This window comes from Oryza sativa, chromosome 1 (genome assembly GCF_034140825.1).
Source record: "Oryza sativa Japonica Group chromosome 1, ASM3414082v1".
Lineage (NCBI taxonomy): Eukaryota > Viridiplantae > Streptophyta > Magnoliopsida > Poales > Poaceae > Oryza > Oryza sativa.
Window position 1 is genome coordinate 11,032,423 of NC_089035.1, and position 16,040 is coordinate 11,048,462.

The 16,040-nt window shown below is 40.1% G+C and overlaps 2 protein-coding genes across 6 annotated transcripts; both read left to right on the top strand.

The window, feature by feature from the left end:
• The first annotated feature begins 6,033 nt into the window (after positions 1-6,033).
• On the top strand, positions 6,034-15,623 carry LOC9271919 (uncharacterized). Of its 5 annotated transcripts, none has more exons than XM_026024944.2 (13): positions 6,034-6,352; positions 6,428-6,522; positions 7,603-7,774; positions 8,023-8,172; positions 8,285-8,506; positions 8,710-8,790; positions 8,873-9,004; positions 9,109-9,141; positions 9,293-9,433; positions 9,526-10,914; positions 11,044-14,530; positions 14,606-14,736; positions 15,259-15,623. In XM_026024944.2, the coding sequence occupies exons 4-9, from the start codon at positions 8,034-8,036 to the stop codon at positions 9,352-9,354; spliced, it is 669 nt and encodes a 222-aa protein (XP_025880729.2). In that variant the 5' UTR covers positions 6,034-6,352; positions 6,428-6,522; positions 7,603-7,774; positions 8,023-8,033; the 3' UTR covers positions 9,355-9,433; positions 9,526-10,914; positions 11,044-14,530; positions 14,606-14,736; positions 15,259-15,623. The 5 variants fall into 5 exon arrangements, with proteins under 5 accessions (XP_025880729.2, XP_066163045.1, XP_066163043.1 ...); XM_066306948.1 differs by having other exon boundaries at positions 8,710-8,757; XM_066306946.1 differs by having other exon boundaries at positions 6,034-6,296.
• On the top strand, positions 10,026-13,081 carry LOC136355194 (uncharacterized). The gene is made up of 5 exons (XM_066307567.1): positions 10,026-10,354; positions 10,721-10,914; positions 11,044-11,219; positions 11,367-11,684; positions 12,404-13,081. Exons 1-5 carry the CDS (start codon positions 10,026-10,028, stop codon positions 13,079-13,081), a joined length of 1,695 nt encoding a protein of 564 aa, XP_066163664.1.
• Positions 15,624-16,040: the final 417 nt, after the last annotated feature.

The window sequence follows — 16,040 nt, forward strand, 5'->3', positions numbered from 1 at the left end:
AAAAAAAACTCAACCTAGAATGGTTTATGACTCTTCCTAGGACAATAAATCTGGACAAAGGGTAATCCAGATTCGTTGTCCTAGGAGGGGTCACATTCCCTCCTAGGTTGAGTTTTTTTTGGACGGAGGGAGTACTCTCTCCGTCGAAAAAATCCAAAAATAAAAACATTTCTAGTATTGGAGGTGATTCCTGAAAAAAAAAGTATTGGAGGTGACATTTTCAAATATAATAAATCTGGTTAACATTATATTCAAATTCATTATAGTAGAAAATGTCACATCTGATATTAGGTTGTTTTTTTTTTGAGGAGGGAGACAAGATTAGCAATGGAGTAGGGATCATTATTTCACCCCTTCATTACTCTATCCAGCCACAAAAATACGCTGTTTAGATATCTATGTATTCTTTAGTAATAGTACAATTTTGGCCATCAATATTACTGTTTTAGTTAGAATGTAGTTTATAAAGTTGAGTCATACTATAGTACTCTTTCCATTTTTAAAATATAATTCGTATTTTGTTTCGTTTTGACTAGACTTTAAGCAACAATTTCACTATTATTATATTGGTAAAAAGGCATAATTATACCTGAGTACTTTGGAATATAAGTACAATAAATTTAATTTATATCATAAAATTTTTATTTTTAGTAGAGTAGCTGACTAACTATTAGTTAGTAAAAGTCCCGATTTGTCACTATTACAAGTGACAATTAAGAATTTATCACTAGACCCATATATTATAGACACATTTTTTTAGATAATGACATGTCATAGACACATGAGGACCCACATGTCATAGACTATGAGTGACAAATCCTTAATTGCCACATCTTAAAAGTGGAAAATAGTTGCATGCCCCTTTATCCTAACGAAACAAATTTTGCATTGTATTTTGAAAAGGAGGGAATATTACATAACTATTTTGGGCATGTTCGGTAGTTCTAATTGGCAGCCAGCTGCTACAGTGAAATACATAGAAGATTAATGGCAGCAGCTGCTGCGGTTGCACAGCCGTTGTATAGGAGTGCCGAACAGAATATCCAATTTATACAAAATAGATAAAGTTTGCAGTTTTTTGCATAAAGATTTATGTATATGCAACACAAAACTAATGGCATAGCTTAACATTGTTGAAACATACCCACCTTACTACTACTTCATCTGGTTTTAAATGTACGGTGCGTTGTTTTTTTTTAAAAAAAAAGCTGGCTATTTGTCTTTTCTAAAAATATATATGTAAATAGATAAATGTATAAGGCACTTAAAGTATTTCTACGATAGTTCTGGTGGTATTTTTTAAAAACTTTAAAAGGTGAAAAGTTAAAGGTGACGTAAGGGATAGCGTATCAATATAAAATTTTTAGCTTAAAGTAATGCGATGTGTCAATTTCAAAATTACACCTATCACTATACAACTATATTAATACATTCTTTTTTTTCTGATAATTAAATCAATAAATCACGGACATTTCACCAATAAGGTGCGCCCATACCATACATCCACATTACCAAACGATCAAAGAGAGAAGGGGAGAAAAAAACAACATGATCAAATGAAATCGTCAGGCGTACCATACCGGACGGTCTATGCGTTGGGTTTACATAGGTCGCACACACTACACAGCTTTTGACGGGGGGAGATCGGCCTGGTCGGACCGGAGCTACCACAGGGTGCCGTGCCGTCAGCACGTGCCGACTGCGTGCGGGCGTGTCAGGTTAAGGTCAGGCGCCCGCGGAGGCGGAGCCAAACCAACAAACCCCGAGTGCGTCCAGACCCGTAGCTCACTGCAGCGTGGGCCCAGCGGAACGGAAGAAAAGATGGGCCCCGCATGTCAGTGGCACGTAGTGGGCGGAGCGTGAGCGATCGGTTAGGTCGCGCGCTTTTAATCGGGTGGAGATCCCGAGGCCGGGCAGGCTCGTCTGGCTGCGGTCTCTGAGCGGGCCCCACCTGGCAGTGGCTCGTAGGTAGGGGGTGGGGTGGGGTCCAGCCAAACGACGCACCTGCATCGTCGTCACTCACAGGCGTCCAATTGACACCAACCGTTTGTATGGGTGTGTGCATTGCCGCGGTTTTGGTGCATGGCTGCAAGGTTGTCATTATCCGTATCGTGATTGTATGATCTCTAGGATCCTACAAAATTATTATCTAAAAACAAGATGATTTAAAAATAGTCTAAATGAATATGCTCAAGTTTATATAAAAATTATTTAAATTTATCAAAATTAATATTATATGCTTTACTTTATACAACATATTATATATTTTATATACAAATATGTATTTTCTAAAATCTGATAGTATCCTGATCCTATAATGCTACAAATAAAAACGATCCTACGTAGTATTCCAATATTGATTACCTTGCATGGGTGTGCCAAATCAACCCTTTCAAAATTTATTACTGTCTTAGTCTCTGCACTTATTTTGGAATGGAGGGAGTAATATCATAATTTTTAGTAAGTTGATAGCACTGTTCGCATAATAGGATAAATGTAATTGTTATCTTTTTTTTGCATTACCAATGTTTGATAACAAACTAAATGCGGTTATATATTTGTCAATTTCATCCAACAATGATATGGTTTAAAATAACACCAATCTAAAAAAGGTCCTAAATGAGATATAAAAGATGATTTTTACGGTGTGATTTATATATTATTACTCTTAATATTATCTAAAAAATATTACTCTTAACAGTTTAAAAGCAAAGACAAATAAAATAAATAAACATAAATAATACTCCATTTAGCTATATACGGTTTATAAGTTAACAGGCAAACGATGAATGGTACACGTAGGTTGCGTTCAGATCTCCAACAAAAAGTTTGATGAAAATTTTGATATTTGTGGCATGCTTTTCAAACTGCTAAACGTGTGTTTCGTGTGAAAACTTTATATATGGAAGTTACTCTAAAATATTAGATAAATCTTTTTTTAAGTTTGTAATAATTAAAACTCAATTATCATACGTTAATACCATCTTGTTTTGCGTAAAACACTTAGGCTGCGTTCGTTTGTGTGATATAGGGTGAGAAAGCATATCTTTTTCCGTGCGCACGTTTCCAAAACTATTAAACGGTGCATTTTTTGCAAAAAATTTCTATAGGAAAGTTGCTTTAAAAAATCATATTAATCCATTTTTAAAATTTAAAATAGTTAATACTCAATTAATCATGCGCTAATGGCTTATCTCGTTTTGCGTATCTTCCCAATCTTCCTAATCTCCTTCTCCTCAAACACACCCTTAATCGTCATTTTTATCTTTATTTACGTGAGTTTCAAACATCACCGTAGTATTTTGTTATACGATTTGGTTAGCCTGGGTCGAGGTGGTGTGGCTGTATGGTCAAGTTGCAAGGATCGATGTAAACTATTTTAAATCACCATTACATAACTATTCCTATGGCCGATTATACTATTAGGCATTAGCATGATCTCCTGATGACTTCAGTATGGGTCCATAAGATTATGGATGATTACGTAGAGATAACAAAATTAATGGTGACCTCCACGTTGGTTTTGAAGGAATAATATAATGAGGCGAAACTAGCTAGGTGCCAAAGCCAGGCAAGTAAATTATCTATATATATATTACTAATATATTATGCTGATTATAAGCCGTACCGCATATTAGAAAAAAAATTGTGGCCAAAATTTTTATATATATGTATCTTCCTTAGTGATTTAAAAACAATGGTGAAAAATATACACTCTAAACAGTTTTAATTTTACAATTCAATTTTCCGTTGCTTATATATATAAAGGATAAACAATTGAGCATTCGGACTATAACATCAATTCGTTTGCTTGGTGCCCGACACCCGCTGAAACTGACCAATATTAAACTGCAACTGGCCTACATCGTCCAGTCTTTTATTTTTGTCCTGCTGGAATTCCTGGTGTTGAAACGTAAGATACCTCATCATCAGCCGGCCGGTCGGTCTTTCGTTAAGAACAATGCAATCTGACCGATCGATCAAAGCCCATGAGCACTTGAACAGCGACGTATCAGTCGCAATCTGGTTGTTAATTTGGTGGATACCTAGCTAGCTGACACACTCTCTAATTCGACGCTAACTCCCAACAAAATCAGTAGTTGTACTTGTACATACTCCATATGCGTTGCAGCTCCACGTTGCATTCCATCAGCTAGCTCTCACCTAATTACTACGTAATAATTAGTAGTATCGCCCTTTTCTCGTTGGAATACTGTTTGGCTATAAGTTGGGTTGGCTGTTGGTTGGCATATGCATATGGACCCCGTTTGGTTGTTTTACCAGCAATACTACTACAGTCCCTTTCTCCCTTTTTGTTCCTTTGAACTTTTGTTTTGCAGAGCCTTCAAGTCAAAGCAAGTCGAAAGAAATGTCTCATGAGAGGACAAAGAAAGAGTGGTGATGGTAATCGGTTAGTTATGGGGGCATAGGTTACTTAATTAGGCTGTGGGATCATATGTCACTGGGAGAGACACTACTATAGAAACTATTTTTCTGGGTGAGACCCACATTAGTTTGCAGATGGACCGTAATTGATCGCGTCTGCAAAAATCAATTTGTATTTTTTAGATACGACTTTTTAAGAGGCTTATATGCAAAAACTGATTTTCGCAGGCGGACATCATGATATGCCCGCATATGAAAATAAACATATTTTCGCATGCAGGCCATTAACAGGTCTACCTAAAAAAGTCCAACGACCTCCCTCCACCTTAGAAAATCTAACCGGTCACTTATCCTTATCATGTTTTCTCCTCATTCTTTCTCTCCCCCACTCCTCAACTCCGGCTCTCCCACTGCTCTCCTCTCTTTCTCAGCCCTCTCTCTCTCTCTCTCATGGCTCCAATGGTTGAGGAGCGGTGGCGACGGCAATGGAGGAGATCGCGACGACGACGACGACCGAGTGGGCCTCTCCGTCTCCCTCGCGGATCCACCGTTGGCTAGCCTTGAGAGGAGTGGATCAGACGGTGGCGGTGCTAGGGGAGGCGAATCCGATAGTGGTGGGCAGGAGACGTGACAGCGGTGGTGGGGAGGCGCGGCGGTGGAGGATCCGACTCCCCATCCCGCGCGGCGACGGCAATGAGGACGAGCGGTGGCAACAACGGGAGGGGCGAACCCGGGGCCCCCTCCCTCTCTTGTGCAAATCTCCCTGCCCCTACCACGACGAGGACAACGGCGACGATGTGGACGGCGGCAACAGCTTTGAGCAATGACGACGAGGACGAGGACGGCAGCGACGGCTTCTAGGGTTATGGTTTCGTGAGTTTTGAATTTTTATTTTTTTTCGAAACTTTATTTTTGTGTGAGGACAACATAAGCACCCGCACGCAAAAATAGTGATTTTCAGACACCTTCGGGCAGATGTGCCAAAGATCCGCACGCAAAAATCTCTTTTGGTCGTCTAGAAAAATTGTTTCTGTACTAGTGAGAAACAGTGCATGAGTATAGTGACATGTTACGAATTTTTAGTTAGAAAAAGAAGTTGTTGAAAGCAAAACCATATATATAAACCACATTATTGTATAAAACAGTAACTAGCCCGCGGTATCCTATCGTGGGACAATATAGGTTACAGACATGTCCCCATGTGTTTCTGAATTGCCCTGGCTCTAAGTACTACTAGCTCGTACTCCCTCCGTCCTATAAAAAATCAACCTATTATCGAATGTGACACATCCTAATACTACAAATCTAAATATAGATCTGCTCATATTTATACTATTAGGATGTGTTACATCCAGTTCTAAATTTATTTTTTATGGGACAATGGGATGGAGGGAGTAGGAACCAAGCCAACTCTCAGTGGAACAAGTGAGTTATTCGGCCACTTATTTGGCCCATCCTAGCAGGCACACTAGGCCATGCCTGCCCTCATGCTCTGGTTGAGCAACGTGCCTACACTCCTAACGGAGTTAGACCTGTCCAGAGGGACGGGGGCATCTATAAAAATTTTAGTTTTTGGTGAAGTACGGCAGCTGCATTGGCTCTCTTGCCACACAATTATGTTACTGTTGCACTGTTCATGCGCTTCCTGGTCGTCCGATGCGCTAGGTCTTTTGCCTGCTAATTCCCCATCGTTCTTTCCCGTCCTTGTAGAACCACGCCGCCGGTGGTTGCCATACGCCCGCACCATCATCTGCTCGCTAGAGGACAATAGGAAATCCATGTCGCCGCCGCCTTGGTCGCCGTCGATGTAAATCTCGGCTCGCCACCGTCTCCTCTGTCGCCGCCGATTCTAAAGCTCAGGACGCCGCCGGCGCCACCACCACCGCTACCGCTGGCGCTGTCGTTCTGAGGTTGGTTCACCATCACCGCTCGAGACTCCTCCCTCACTCATCAAAGCCTCTCAAAGGTTTTTCGCTACCACTTGAAGGTCTTCTTCCTGTTATCCCTTGGTCAACTAATCAGTGATTAATATATATGGCAGTTGCGTTGCCGCCTGCAGCTCGCTGGACGATTATACGATGAGCCACCAGGCCCCAAGCACCTCAAGCCCTGGCCGGAGCGTCTAATCGATAGAAAGTAATCGTCTGAATCTTCGATCCTCTTTGACTGTTGGCAGACTATTTACTCTACTATTCCCTTTTCTTGCTGCTTGCTGCCAGCTGCCGTGATGGCCTGCTGCTACCAGCATTCATAGGCTGACATCAAGATCGTCTAGGTTGCCTGCTTCTCTTTTGCTTGGGCTAATGCTGGTGTTCACCAAGTTTGCATTTAGTAAACCATATTTTGTTTAGTGCTTGCATTTTCTACATGACATCAAGCAGAAATTTAGGCCTACTAAGCTCGAGGACTACATTAGGTAAAAGTTTGGAAGAGAATCGAATTATTACAGGTCAGAAATTGATATTTGGACTGCACCTAAGCTTATGAGATAGAAAATTATCTGTGCCTGTTGTTTTTCTGTATCTCATATGAAATGTAGCTCAAACCTTTTTTACGTGCTTTCACCATTGCTTTGACACTAGGAATGAGGTTTGAATTTGGGAATGTTTTTTTTTGCTTCATTTAATGAGAAATCAGAAATTGATATTTGGACTGCACCTAAAGTTATGAGATAGAAAATTATTTGTGCTTATTGTTTTTCAGCATCTCATATGAAATGCAACTCAAACCTTTTTTATGTGCTTTCACCATTGCTCTAACATTAGGAATGAGGTTTGAATTTGGGAATGCTTTTTTGTTGCTTTATTTAATGAGGATTCAAATATTCCCACCTCCTAATTAGCGAATAAGAAAACTAAAGATATAATTTCCTATTCTACATTGACAATGCAAGAAACTCACCAATTGGAATGAATTTAGACGTCAATGACCTGATAGATTATTTTCTTAAACTATTTAGATCAGACTAACAATAAGAGTTTTACATAAGTGAACATGGTGTGGATATAGAACATCCAATGTAGTGTCAGAGGATCATTTCCATCCAATGATTATGTCCTCTTTTTTTCCACCCGAAATGTCCTACCAATAGATTGCACATGTAATTATTGTTCCTATTAGCTTCTATTACTCAGGTTTTGTGGGCTGCTCCTCTTCATGACTTCCCTTCCTTGCTATCTCTTCGGATATTCATATTTCGTTTACACCCATTTACAGGTCAGTCCAGACAATGATGGCTGAGAGTATTGATAACAACCGGTTGGTTTCTGGGGAGTGCATAGACATAACATCATCTAAGCTTCCAGTCGAATCTATTCTCTACAGTCCAGGATGCAAGCGGAATTGGAATAACCTTTGTTGAGCTATTTAAATTAGACTATCAATAAAGGTATAAAATACAAATCATCCAATGTTGTCTCACGAGGATCATTGTCATCTACTGATTGCATATGCTAATATTGTAATGTATCCTGATTTATTTTAGCGGTTCTACCGATATGCTTTTATAATTGTTATCCTGCCTTTTAGCTTCTATAACTTGGGTTATATATGCTTCTGCTCTCCATGTCTTTCCTTGATTCCTTCCTTGCAGACTGATGAATTATTCATGCTTTGACACATCCATCTACAAATCAGGTCATACATCAATGGCTGAGAATAGTAGCAAGAACCCGTTGGTTTTGGATGAGTGCATAGTCTCAGCATCATGTCCGAGTCCAGTCCAATCTATTCTTTGTGATCCAGGACGCAAGCGAAAGGTCCCTATGTTAGACCAGCAATCCAAAGGTCTGCTAACAATCAACATATCATAAATTCATTACCTTTTGTTTTTGATTCTATGGTGTTATTTTTCTGCCTCTACCAGAACCTGATCTTGCAATTTTGGTCTATATTAAAGGTGCCTTTTGTGCTGGACAATTTAGTCAGACAACACCCTTTGTTCCAAATGTATGCAGAGATAAATTTGTCTCAACATTTAACCTACCATCAAGGCGAGCAGTTAGGCACAGGCTGATGTTTGGTTCTGATAATGCACCCAACACGACAAGTGATAGTTCTCCCGGTATTATCAATCTCATTTCTGGTGGCCCAACTCTTGCTGCCGATGAAACCTTTTGTGGTGAGCTTTGCATTAAATTGTGCCTTCTTTGATTATTTCACTAATTTCTCTCTGTATTTATGGGTTATATATATGTTCATATTGACCTCAATTCAATTAACATGCTCATCCCTTGCTCTGCGACTGTGACCATTATCGTTATGCTCACACACTCTAAGTTACTCCCAGATTTACATACATATGTTATATTCTATTGGTCTCAGGTTTGCCACGGCCACAACCATGTGTTGCTGCCGAGTCGCGTAGAAAACGTAAGGCGGCCATGATTCACAAGAGAGGCGAAAGTAAAATACATTATTCTACATTGATAGGCTTTTATAGAAGCTTCTTTTTGTTGATTTTGTACAACTTTTGTTGGTGTTACAGAGTTATGTCCTGCTATTTACTCCCCTTCATCTCGATCTGTTTGGCGTCGCATAATCCCAAATGATAATGTTGTACGCCAACAATGCCATACACAGCTACAGCAGCAGAATCTGTCCTCGGCTTCTCACCAAGGTGCTGATAGTGGCTAATTGATTTCTTTTCAGTTTTCTGTGATCCACTCCGATGACATCAAATTGTTTCCTCAATTCTTGTGGGTATCTTTTTCTTGCTACCAGATCCTAGGCAACCATTTGCTGGTCGCCACCAATGTAAGTTTTATTATTTTGCCAATCTTTATGTTGTCATATCCATCAATTTTTTTAGCACATCAGGAACATAGATGATATGTGTGTTTCCAATATGCCTAGGGGATATATCTCCTCATTTTGCCTCAAACTCACAGTTAGCTTTACTCAACAGCATTCGCCTACATACACCATGCTTTTCGACTCCGCGGTTCTGTCTTGATGTTTGCTCTATGATCACTCTGCTGCTTGCCAAAGAGGTTTCGTCGTAATGATAATTGCCACGGCTCAGCTGATACATGCCAATGGCGCTTATGTATGGTGATGAGAACATACCATATTGTTCATTAAGCTGTCACATATTTTTATCCATCTTACTTTTTTATTTATGCATTTTTTTTCTCTCAGGCACTATTTTTTCACCTTTACATCTTGGAGGACCTAACTAGACATGCCAGTATTGTGGTGCTCTCTTTTGGTATGAGGAGCGTGTGCGTGGTCAAGGACGGGTAGCTTCGCCTGTGTACAACAAATGTTGTAGGGGAGGAAGTGTTCACTTAGCACCATACAAGCCACCTCCAGAACCATTGCTCAGTTTGTTGACTGGACAAAACCCTGCATTATCTGCCCACTTCTTTGATAATATTAGGCGTTACAACTCTATGTTTGCTATGAGATCTATGGGCTTGAACATCATAGGGTCTATTAATGATGGAGGAGGACCTTATGTTTTCAAGATTAGTGGGCAGCTATGTCATTGGATTGGATCTCTAATTCCAAGAGATGGCGCTAGACCAGAATATTGTCAGCTATACATTTTTTATACTGAAAATGAGGTTCAGAATAGGATGGAAGTTCCATGCATTAGTGGTGGTTTTAAACCAAATGAAAATGTCATTTCGTCTCTGATGAGGATGTTTGATGATCACAACCCAATTGTGCAAGTGTTCCGGACTGCTCGGGATAGATTGTCTGACCAATCAGAAGACAGGTATTATGTCAAGCTATTTGTTGTGCCCAATCAACATGGTGGTGTGTATAGTGCCCCTGTTGCATCTGAGGTTGTTGGGTTGGTGGTGGTTAATGATTTAGGAACCACTAATGAAGGCTGTGATTTAATAATACAAGACAAGGCTTCTCATCTACAAAGGATAAAAGAATCTCATTGCAAGTTTATGGCTATGCAATACCCTCTATTGTTCCCATATGGGGAAGATGGCTTCCATAAAGATCTCAGGTACCGTCAATGTCAACGGTCAAGGGGTATTAAGAAGAAAAATGTCACCAAAGTTGAGTAATTTGCATATAGATTGCATGATAGAGCTGATGACTTTAGTACTCCTTTACGGTGCAAGAAATTGACTCAAGCCTATGTTGTTGATGGTTTTTGTTGCGTCGAGGATGGTCGCTTGAGCCATTACAGGGATGAGTCATTTCAGAAGAAATTTAGAGCTAGCCCATACAACTCTTTGGTTCAGGCTGTTAGCGCTGGCATTACAGAAGGATCTGCAGCAGGACAGAAAATTATTTTGCCAGCTTCATTTACTAGAAGTCCACGTTATTATTATCAAAACTATCAAGATTGTGTTGCACTTTGTTGTAGGTTTGGATGCCCACATCTTTTCATCACTTTGACATGCAACGCTTCATGGTCAGAAATAACACAAGCTTTAGCCCTCATTCCAAGGCAGCACTCCTCTGATCGACTTGATATTGTTGATCGTGTTTTCCAAATGAAGCTAAGAATATTTATAGATGACATAACAAAATACCAGTTTTTCGGTCCTATATCTGGAGGTAATTTCCATCGCTCCTTAATTTTGTCCACAATTTCTCATCTAACATGCCATTTTTTAAGATTTCTTTTATTTGGCCAATTTCGCCCTTCAATGATTCTTATTTGCTTCTCCTTTTTCATTTTTGTAGTTGTCTATACAATTGAGTTCCAAAAACGTGGATTACCCCATGTCCATATAATCGTATGGCTTGAAAAGGATGGGCCTCTTGATGTTGATTGGATTGATGCCTTCATATCTGCACAGCTACCGGACCCATCTGTTGATCGTATTGGTTATGAAGCTTCTCCAAGTTTATGGTACATGGTCCCTGTGGCAGTTCAAACAGATCGTCTCCTTGCATGAACGATGGAAAATGCAGTAAGTTTTATCCTAAAGAATTTATAGAGAAAACTATGGTGCTGCCCAGTGGGCGTGTTATATATGCTCGGCCAAATAACAACATTACCACAGAGAAAGGTTGGTGTAGATGTCGATAACAACTATGTTGTAGCCCATAATGTTGATCTCTTGGTTAAGTATCAAGCACACATCAATGTTGAGATTGTTAATCGTGATGGAATGGAAAAGTACCTATTCAAGTACTCAACCAAAGGTCCTGACTATGCTAAGATTGGGATTCGGGATAATGTTGATCTCTTGGTTAAGTATCAAGCACACATCAATGTTGAGATTGTTAATTGTGATGGAATGGAGAAGTACCTATTCAAGTACTCTGGAATGGAGAAGTACCTATTTAAGTACTCAACCAAAGGTCCTGGCTATGCTAAGGTTGGGATTCGGGATGGAGCCAATGAAATACTACAACAATATCTTGAATGGGATTCGGGATGGAGCCAATGAAATACTACATCAATATCTTGAATGTAGGTGTGTAACACCCTGTGAAGCTTCGTGGTGCCTACTACAATTTGGCATCCACTACATTGATCCATCTGTGGAGCGCTTACCTGTAGGTGTGTAACACACTGTGAAGCTTCGTGGTGCCTACTACAATTTGACATCCACTACACTGATCCATCTGTGGAGCGCTTACCTGTGCATCTCCCACTTTCATCTGTGGAACATCCACTACACTGATCCATCTGTGGAGCGCTTAATCCATCTGTGGAGCGCTTACCTGTGCATCTCCCACTTTCATCTGTGGAACATGATCCATCTGTGGAGCGCTTAATCCATCTGTGGAGCAGCCACTACACTGATCCATCTGTGGAGCGCTTAATCCATCTGTGGAGCGCTTACCTGTACATCTCCCACTTTCATCTGTGGAGCAGCCAAGCATGTGCGCACCCGGGAAGAATTTCCCGGTCGGTCACCCATCCCAAAATTGCTACAGGCCAAGCACGCTTAACCTCAGAGTTCTTTCAAGATCAGCTTCCGGAAAGGAAGTTGCAACTTGTTGGTATGAGTATTCTATTAATCCTATTAAGCCCTGAGCCAAATTGACTGCATGGTTTGATGTTAATAGGATATACCCACATGCTTACCAGCACACGTATGTGGAATTTCCTGAGTTTTGGACATGGCATGCTGATGGTAAATATTGGAAACAACGCTCTCAGAGCCATAAGGGTAAGGTTGGTCGCATTGCCAATGTTGGACCTAACCAGGGTGAGCGATTCTACTTGCGTATATTATTGCATGTTATCAAAGGTGCTCAATTTTTTTCTGATGTACGCATTGTTGGTGGCATTCAATACCCAACTTTTCAATCTGCATGCGAAGCAATGGGGTTACTTGGTGATGATCATGAATGGTCTCATGCTATCACTGATGCAGCACAGTGGGCGCTTCCATATCAACTTCGGCAGTTATTTGTCATGATGCTTCTGTTTTGTCAAGTATCAGACCCAGCCAAACTGTTTGACAATCATGTTCAGCTGATGGGTGAGGACTTTGCGTATCGTGTGTCCCAACATACACCTGGTATACATCAAACTATCATTCAAGAGCATATCAGATCATCCACCCTGGCTGAATTGGATAGATTGCTAAGAGATGTAGGATACACCTTGGATCATTTTCAGTTACCGCAACTAAGCCGTATTGCTTTTCCACCATTGGGAAATAGGCTTATAATGGATAAACTTGCTTATGGAACAACTGAGGTGAATGAACAAGTCAATCAATTAAATCCTGATCAGATGCATGTTTACAGTGCCATATAATACTCGGTTTTGAATAATTCTGGTCAAACATTTTTTATTTATAGATATGGTGGAACAGGGAAGACATTTCTATGGAATACCCTGTTGGCCAACATTAGAAACAAAGGGAAAATAGTCTTGGCAGTGGCATCTTCTGGTATAGTAGCTTTGTTACTTCCAGGAGGTCGTACACCACATTCACGCTTTAGGATACCTCTAGACATCCAGGAGGATTCTATGTGTGCTATTAAGAAGAACACCCATCTTGCTGAATTGATTCAACAAACATCTCTCATTATATGGGATGAGGCATCTGTCAACCATAGGCATTTCTTTGAAGCATTTGATCGCACCCTTAGAGATATCATGTCATCGATCAATCATGATTTAGTGAACATGCAATTTGGTGGTATAACAGTTGTCTTGGATGGAGACTTTAGGCAAACTCTACCGGTTATTCCTAATGCAAGAAAGCAACAGATCCTGAATGCCTCGATCACTCGCTCCCGCTTATGGAAAAATTGTGTGGTACTTGAATTAACTGAAAACATGAGGCTCAATTGTCCAACCTTTTCTCAGCAAGACAAGTTTAGGCTTGAGCTGTTTGCAACATGGCTTCTATCTTTAGGTGATGGTGTTGTCCATGATAGTGCACCCACTGATCGACCAGACGCCACTTGGGTGGAGATTCCATCATATCTCTTACTACCGGCTAAAGAAAGGAACCTTGCATGTTTGATTTCTTTTGTGTATGATTCAATACCGCATCTATCACAGCTACCAACCTACTTATGTGAACATGCAATTTTGGCACCAACGAATGAGATTACTGCTGCTATAAATGCACAAATTATTAGCCACACAGCCACTGAAGAAATGTCATACTATAGCTTTGATACCATTGATGATGCCACACCAAACTACTGCAATGTGCAGTCCCTTTATCCTGCAGAATTCCTCAATACAGTACACATGAGTGGTTTGCCGGATCACCATTTACAGCTAAAGATTGGTGTCCCCATCATGCTTCTTAGGAATCTAGATCCATCAAAGGGCTTATGTAATGGAACCCACCTCATTGTAACATAGCTGACTCATCGTATAATTGAGGCCCAAATAATTACAGGAAAATGTAAAGGATCAAAGGCTTATATTCCAAGAATAGTCACTACTTTGACTGACTCAAAATGGCCTTTCATGATAAAGCGCAGGCAGTTTCCAATCCGTATTTCATATGCCATGACGATCAACAAAAGCCAAGGGCAAACACTAAGTAAAGTTGGTGTGTATCTACCAAGCCCTGTTTTTTTCACATGGGCAACCGTATGTTGCTTTCTCACGTGTAACATCACCTCAAGGTCTTCGAGTCCTCATTGAGAATAACATGCCTGGGTATGAATCTAAGACACATAATGTCGTGTATACGAAATATTCACTGATATCGCGAATCAATGTGCTTAATTTTACCAGGTATTCTCATCACTATCTTCCTATGTTTATCTTGCATTGATTGGTCTAACAACTATATTTTTTCAACAAATGCAGATTTCACTAATTCCAAACTGTAGTGCATGCTGCCCAAAATCATCAAATTCAGAGATATATGTTGTGTTATGCTTCTTCCGTGTGGTTGTATGTTCCCACTGTGCTGTGCACTTCTTCACCTAAAAGCAAAGGTAATTTCCATTTCAAGTTTATATTAGTTGATCTCCCCTTGGATATACATAGATTCATCCTTTCTGTACCCTTATGTCATATGGTCTCTAGCTCTGCATCGAATGGCAGGAAATATTGATGCATATATTTTTCCCCCTTCCTCTAAATTGCTTACTACTATAAATGTAAATGAAAAAAAAAGTACATTCAGTTAAAAAGTTGTACCTCCACATACACACACATGAAAAAAAGGGTAGTTCTATTAACAGTTTTAATTCTCAAAGCACACTATAGTATGTGCTATTTACTCTCATTTCACTTTCAGTTCACTGAAGCAGAATATGGATAATTATGTATGTATGCTGAGCTAGCGTAGTATAGTTTAGAACAACTTCTGTTGTTTTACTTTGCCAAGACTTGCAACTTTAATTTTATCATATTGCCTTTTTTTTTCAAACACAACCGAACACATTCTTCTTTGATTATTTCGCAGTAATATCATACAATTCTACTTGATTCCCTTTTTTCACATGGTCATGCAGGTTGATCAGGTTATTTATCGGTGCCATCTATTTGTTGTTATCCTGGTAATCTACTATCGATGCAGAGTTGCAAATGACAACCAAACCAGGAGGCTGATCATTATCGTTTCCTTTCCTTCATTCAGTTACAATGCTAGAGACTTTTCCATGTTTGTTGCTGCGTGTACCTCTCTATGCAGCGCACTATGCAAGATCATTAGATTGTAAATGCTACCACCAGTATGCACACGCTTGGTCTATGATGGTGATGTTATTATGCCTATGATGTATTTTGTGATGTGTGTATTGAGATGTTGCAAATCCTGTTCATCTGCCAATATTATTGACACGCCATATGCATCAGTAAACTAAGATGCTATTACCAATGTTCATGACTCCAGGCACATCTAATTTTGCTATATTTTACTCCTATACATTTGTAATGTTTAGGTTATCTACACAATTCTTATTTTACCAAAAAAAATTGTATTGTATTTGATGATGTTTCTTCGTCATTTACGGTTTTTATTGGGTCTGCGGCATTGCCGCGGGGGTACAATCTAGTATATATTATACACTAGATGAAGCAGTATTAGTTGTTCCTGCATTGCTCATCAATAGCAAAGGAGGCGAGGCCGGGGCGATATGGCCACCCACGGCCACGGTTATCCGCGGTACGCACACACGAATCCCTCCCGTACCTGCCCTACTACTTCCTGGCTGCATGTCCTATCCAATCCAGTAGCTACCACTAGCTACTTCCTCCAAGCCCTAGTGCGCATGGATCGATTGCCTGCTTGTGT